This window comes from Ictidomys tridecemlineatus, chromosome 5 (assembly GCF_052094955.1).
Source record: "Ictidomys tridecemlineatus isolate mIctTri1 chromosome 5, mIctTri1.hap1, whole genome shotgun sequence".
Classification (NCBI taxonomy): domain Eukaryota; kingdom Metazoa; phylum Chordata; class Mammalia; order Rodentia; family Sciuridae; genus Ictidomys; species Ictidomys tridecemlineatus.
Window position 1 is genome coordinate 14,329,881 of NC_135481.1, and position 5,580 is coordinate 14,335,460.

General features: G+C 42.9%; 1 protein-coding gene and 1 pseudogene across 1 annotated transcript; one reads left to right on the forward strand and one right to left on the reverse strand.

Moving 5' to 3' along the window:
- Nucleotides 1-638: 638 nt before the first annotated feature.
- LOC101973288 (N-alpha-acetyltransferase 20 pseudogene) lies at nucleotides 639-940 on the forward strand (annotated as a pseudogene).
- A 1,941-nt stretch (nucleotides 941-2,881) lies between these two features.
- On the reverse strand, nucleotides 2,882-4,963 carry Rplp1 (ribosomal protein lateral stalk subunit P1). Its single transcript, XM_005316737.4, has 3 exons — nucleotides 4,763-4,963; nucleotides 4,017-4,091; nucleotides 2,882-3,124 (listed from the first exon to the last, which is right to left on the reverse strand). The coding sequence occupies exons 1-3, from the start codon at nucleotides 4,832-4,834 to the stop codon at nucleotides 2,927-2,929; spliced, it is 345 nt and encodes a 114-aa protein (XP_005316794.1). The 5' UTR covers nucleotides 4,835-4,963; the 3' UTR covers nucleotides 2,882-2,926.
- Nucleotides 4,964-5,580: the final 617 nt, after the last annotated feature.

Sequence of the window (5,580 nt, forward strand, 5' to 3'; positions counted from 1 at the left end):
GAGGTGAGAAAGCCTCATCCAGTCGCCTAGCCCTGGGTGTCTAAGCCTTTCTCCGTCTTTTCTCTCATCTGGGTCAATGTAGACATGAGGGAGAGAAGATAGGTCACCATGAGCATGGGACCCCATTTCCTTAAGTTTGCTGGCTCCCTGATGCCACCACACCTTTGAACCTGATAGAATTCCTAATGTTGTCTCCTCTTCAGCTCTGTGAGTAGTATCAGCATTATAAAGGACATTTGATGGAGGAACCTAGGACCATGCTGTCCAGAATAAATTTAAGAGTCAGAGCTAGGTTTTTATCTGTCACTCAGTAATTTTGAATTTCTACTTCCCCATTTGAAGTGAGATCTTACCACCTTGAGATAACAGGATACTTTATAACAGTCTTCATTGGCCTTTTTAGTATAACATTGTATACCTTTATATTCCTCCCTCCCATAATCCCATTTCAAAGTTCTAAATGGCTTATCATCCCATGTCATTTATCAGATATGCATGGCTCTTTTGTTTTGTGAAAGTATAATGTGGTCACACAAATTACTACAGGTTTAAAATATAACCATTGCGAGGTGCCGGCTTTCTAGGCTGGCGGTGGTGGTGGTGGTGGCGGCGGTGGTGCTGGCGGCGGCGGCGGCGAGATGACCACACTCCGGGGCGTCACGTGCGACAACCTGTTGCGCTTCAACATTAACTTGGACCCACGTACACTACCTCGCCCACTGGCCATAGTATTTCATTGTTGCAGAAGCACTTGGTGAGAATTAATGGGTTATATTATGGGTAAAGCAGAAGGCTCAGTAGCCAGGGAAGAATTGCATGGGCACTTCACAGCTCTGTCTGTTGCCCCTGAATTTCTATGCCTTTGGCTGTTAAACTTATGGAGTTATTAGAGATTTCAGAAAGATGGATTTTTTTGTTGATCTTTTTTAAGAGTATCTAACCAAGTTGCAGTCAACATGTACAAGCAATTGGGCTCCAGTGTGTATAGGACGGTCATATAGGACAGTCATAGAGTACTATTTAGCCAGCAAAGGGGAGCCCGATGAGGATGGCACTTTCCAGGCACACAAAAAAATAAATCATACCGGGGCTGGGATTGTGGCTCAGTGGTAGAGCACTTGCCTATCACAGCACCACATAAAAAAAATAAAGGCATTGTGTTGTGTCTATCTACACCTAGAAAATATTTTTTAAAAATATGCAGAGCCAAACTTCAGTAAGGGGCACATGTGGTGACTGCAGTGAACACATGCCCTGCATAGGTGGAAAAAAAATTTAAAGACATCCATCATACCATTAACTCATCCTGTGAGGCCTGAAGACACTGAATAACCCATAGGCAGTTCCAAATAGTTTATGGACAATATTATTTTCATTGGATGATCTTAGAGCACTATAAGGAGAAAAGTAATCATTTAGGTCTTAAAGACTTTAAGAAAATACAGGATATAAACATATTTTCAATCTCATCGTTTCCATTTAGCAATCTGTTTGCTCTAATAAAATTCAATCAAGAAGGCAGCTAGGTCAGAAGGAAGCTTTCCACTATCATGATTCAAAATGTGTATGCCAGGAAGAGACTTATTCCAACCTCTTAAATTCTGTGCCTGAGAACCACTGCTCTCTCTATATATGGTATTGAACTATTAAAGCTTTAAAAGCATATATGAAATGTATGATCTTATATCTAAGATATAATAAAATAATTGTTGATTGTATGAAAAAAAATAAAATCTAACCAAACCATAGCCTAATCATTGGTGGCCTATCACTAGTAACCCCTCTTTAAAAAAAATATCTCTGCTTCTAACATTTCTGATAGTCTATGTAGTTTCTTTTGGGTAATAACCTCATACTTGGGAAATAATTATTTTCTCAAATGGTTGTAGCACTATACACAAGGGCCATTCATTAGCACTGGGCATCCCGCTTATTACTAGTGACCTCATGTCCTCCTTTATTGACACAGATGTGGGTCTAGGATTATTCATTTTTATGTCTGGCACTTTGAACAATACTCATGTTTAGGGCTGGGGATGTGGCTCAAGCGGTAGCGCGCTCTCCTGGCATGCGTGCGGCCCGGTTTCGATCCTCAGCACCACATACAAAGATGTTGTGTCCGCCAATAAAATAAAAAAATAAATATTAAAATTCTCATGTTTATAAATCTGTTACTGGGTGCCCTAGCACCTTGAAAAATGAATTTCCAGGGGCTGGAGTTCTAGCTCAATGGCAGAGCACTTGCCTAGCATGTGTGAGGCACTGGGTTCAACCCCCAGCACCATATATAAATAAATGAAATAAAGGTATGCTATCCACCTACAACTACAAAAAAAATATATTAAAAACAAATAAATGAATTTCTAGCTGGGCATGGAAGTGTATACCTGAAATCCCAGCAGCTCGGGAGGCTGAGGCAGGAGGATTGCGAGTTAAGACAGCCTCAGCACTTAGCAAGAGCCTGAGTCTAAATAAAATATAAAATAGGGATGGGGATGTAATTCAGTGGCCAAGTGACCAAGTTCAATCCCTGGTTCCAAAAAAAGGAATTTCTATTTCATATTACTATTTAACGGGTGGGGGCCATATTTGACAGCTTTTCAAAGAGGTTTGAATTCTGATTTTGCCTGCTTTGAGTAACTGAGGACTAATCCACCCACTGTAATCATGAAATTACAAGGCATCTACTCTGATCCTTTTCTCACCCCCAGTGTTCAATATTAGGTGCCTTCCTAGTGTCAAGGCTTGTATAAGATTTCCCACTTGGTGGTAATGGTGACAGAGGAAAAAACCTAGCTCATGTTGTGACTGAAAAGCAAAGGGCAAAAGCCAGCATAGCATTACAGAAGATTAAATTTGTAGAAATTTCCAAACTATCAGCAAAGATTTAGGTTTTTTTTTTTATTATTTAACATGTTAAAAGAATTTAGTCAAAAAGACCAAAACCCATGTCATCATCAGACTCCTCGGATTCTTCTTTCTTTGCTTCCACTTTCTTCTCCTCAGCTGGGGCAGCTGCTGTGGAGGGTGCAGGACCTCCTGCCGGTGCTGCACCAGCTGCTGGAGCAGGCCCACCAGCCCCTACGTTGCAAATGAGGCTCCCAATGTTGACATTGGCCAGGGCCTGCAACACATGGGTAAAGGCTTAGTCCTTTTTTGTATATCACTCACTACAGCCAAAAAATAAAAATAAAAGTACTCCTCATTTCAATATAACAGTAACCAATCCCCAATATACTTTTCTTCCTGCTATACTGGAGATTTCCTTTCATTGTCTGTCAGTAACATCTAACTTTTCAACCCCAAGACTGACTTTTCTCAGAACAATGCATACTATATAAATGACATACTGTTCAACTTTAAATCTCATACAGTATTTACATTGCTGTATAGGTAGAAAGATACAGCTAACTGAACATCTTCCTTTATGAATGAGATAACTGACCCAAAATATTTTGTTGGGAGAAAATTAAAGGTTCATGAAACACTCAAAACAAGATTCTTTCCAGTCAAATGACTCCTCTTAACAGTGCAGGCTGCTAAGGTAATTTAGGATTTTTATTTACTGGCATGGCTATAACATTTCCAATCTTTCCAAACTCTGTGGAGGACACAGCCCTAAGAGATGCTATTATTAGTTTCACTTGCCAGATATTAAGTAACCTGTACATGTAAGTCAGCCAGTTACGTTCCTTGGGCAAGAACCTTAGTCATTTCTATCCCAACACATATTAAGTAGTCAATTAAAAGCAACTAAAAAAAAAACCCTACAACTATACTGTAAGAATTTCCATGGAATAACATGAGTATTATTTATCTCATTGAGAGGATTAGCTGGTTAAGAATTTTTTTACTATTTCAGAACAAAAGGAATGGGAAACCAGTTAAAAACACAAAAGGTGTGCTCATTAGCTCCTAAAGATAGAAACATGTCAAGATACTTAAAGTACACTGACATGTATACCTGACCTAACAAATTAGTAGGCCTTCCCAAACATTTGTCATCAGCACCTTACCTTTGCAAACAAACCAGGCCAAAAAGGTTCAACATTTACACCAGCTGCTTTAATGAGGGCATTGATTTTATCCTCCTGAAACAAACAAAATGCCAATCCATCAGACAGCAAAGTGTAGGTAAATGTCTCGAAAACACCGCCCAGTTAAACTGAAGTCACTTAAAAACTCATCTTCACAACCAGTTCGGATGTCCTGTCTGTATTTGGTGAATGATGCTTCTTAAAAGGTTTTTCCTTACACTACGGTTACTACCAGCCAAAGAAAAGCGCACTCGGCGCCTAGCCACGCGGCAAGCCCATGGCCACAGTTCGCTTGCTGGGCCTTGCCCGAGTCACAGACATTTTGTGTCAGGAGACCAGGGAGCGCTCCTGCCCCGCCTCACAGGCCTATTAGGACCGAAGGGTTTCAGGGCAAACGGATCACATCTAAAGCAAAAATTTTTGTGTGCGCATTGGGAGAAAGTGCGGCGCAGAAAAGGGATTGTATGGATTCAAACCCGATGGGCCCAAACGCAGGCACACTCCGGGCCCGCACGTGGCCGAGACCACAGATCGGCCGGCACTGCGCCGGCCATGCGGCAGCAAGATGTCGGCGGCCTGGGCAGGCCTTAAGCACCAGGCCTGATCAGGTGGAGAACCGGAACCAGTCGTTCTGCCTAATACAGGGCGACGGCGAGGGTGGCCGCGACCCGACCGGAAGAGCTAGGCCTGACCGCCAGGAGGGCGAAATACGGGGCTGTACTCACCGTGACGGTCACCTCGTCATCGTGCAGGATGAGGGCAGAGTAGATGCAGGCCAGCTCGGAAACAGAGGCCATGGTGCTGACTGTTGGGCGCGGTGCTAGTCGCCGGATGAAGTGAGGGCCTCACCCCAACGCGGCCTTAGCTTCTTGGAAGGACCGAGCACCTTGGCGGCACCTGAGGAAAGAAGGTAGCGCGCTTGCGCGAAGTCTCTTATACAGCCGCGCGAACCAATCCGCACCCGCGCTGGGCGGAAGAGGCGGGGACAGGGACGCTCGGAGGAGTAGGCGCGTTCTGTTTCCCACTGCCAGTTTGGGCAGGCTTCCTTGATTTGTGGGGAGTGTAGAGCTCGCGGACGTTAGGAAAAGTTCACCTAGGGAAACCCGCCCTGGTACTATAGAGCCTAGGCTCCTTGGCTTGGCGGAGCTCTACGATATTTCTTTGACGCTATTTGGACAATCAGTTAATTATGTCTCCAGCCTACTCCAGCCAGCAGTGATCTACAGGGCAGGAGCTAGCTGACTTTCGGGAGGTCCAGGGACTTAACCCATCTTTCTGATAAACTAGATAAATATAGGAAGAAAGGATCCAGAACTGAATATAAAAATGTGGGATATCACGATTAAACAGAGTAGTTCATCGTAAGAAAATCTAAAAATAACTTAAATCAGAGGAAAATCTATATATAGAGAGAATTCTTACAGATTTAAGAAACCACTTGATAAATAACTATTCACATAGACACTTAGAAAACTGGAATACAAGTTAACTTCCATGTCCTGATAAAGGGTATCTTCCAAAATCCTTAAGCAAACACCATACT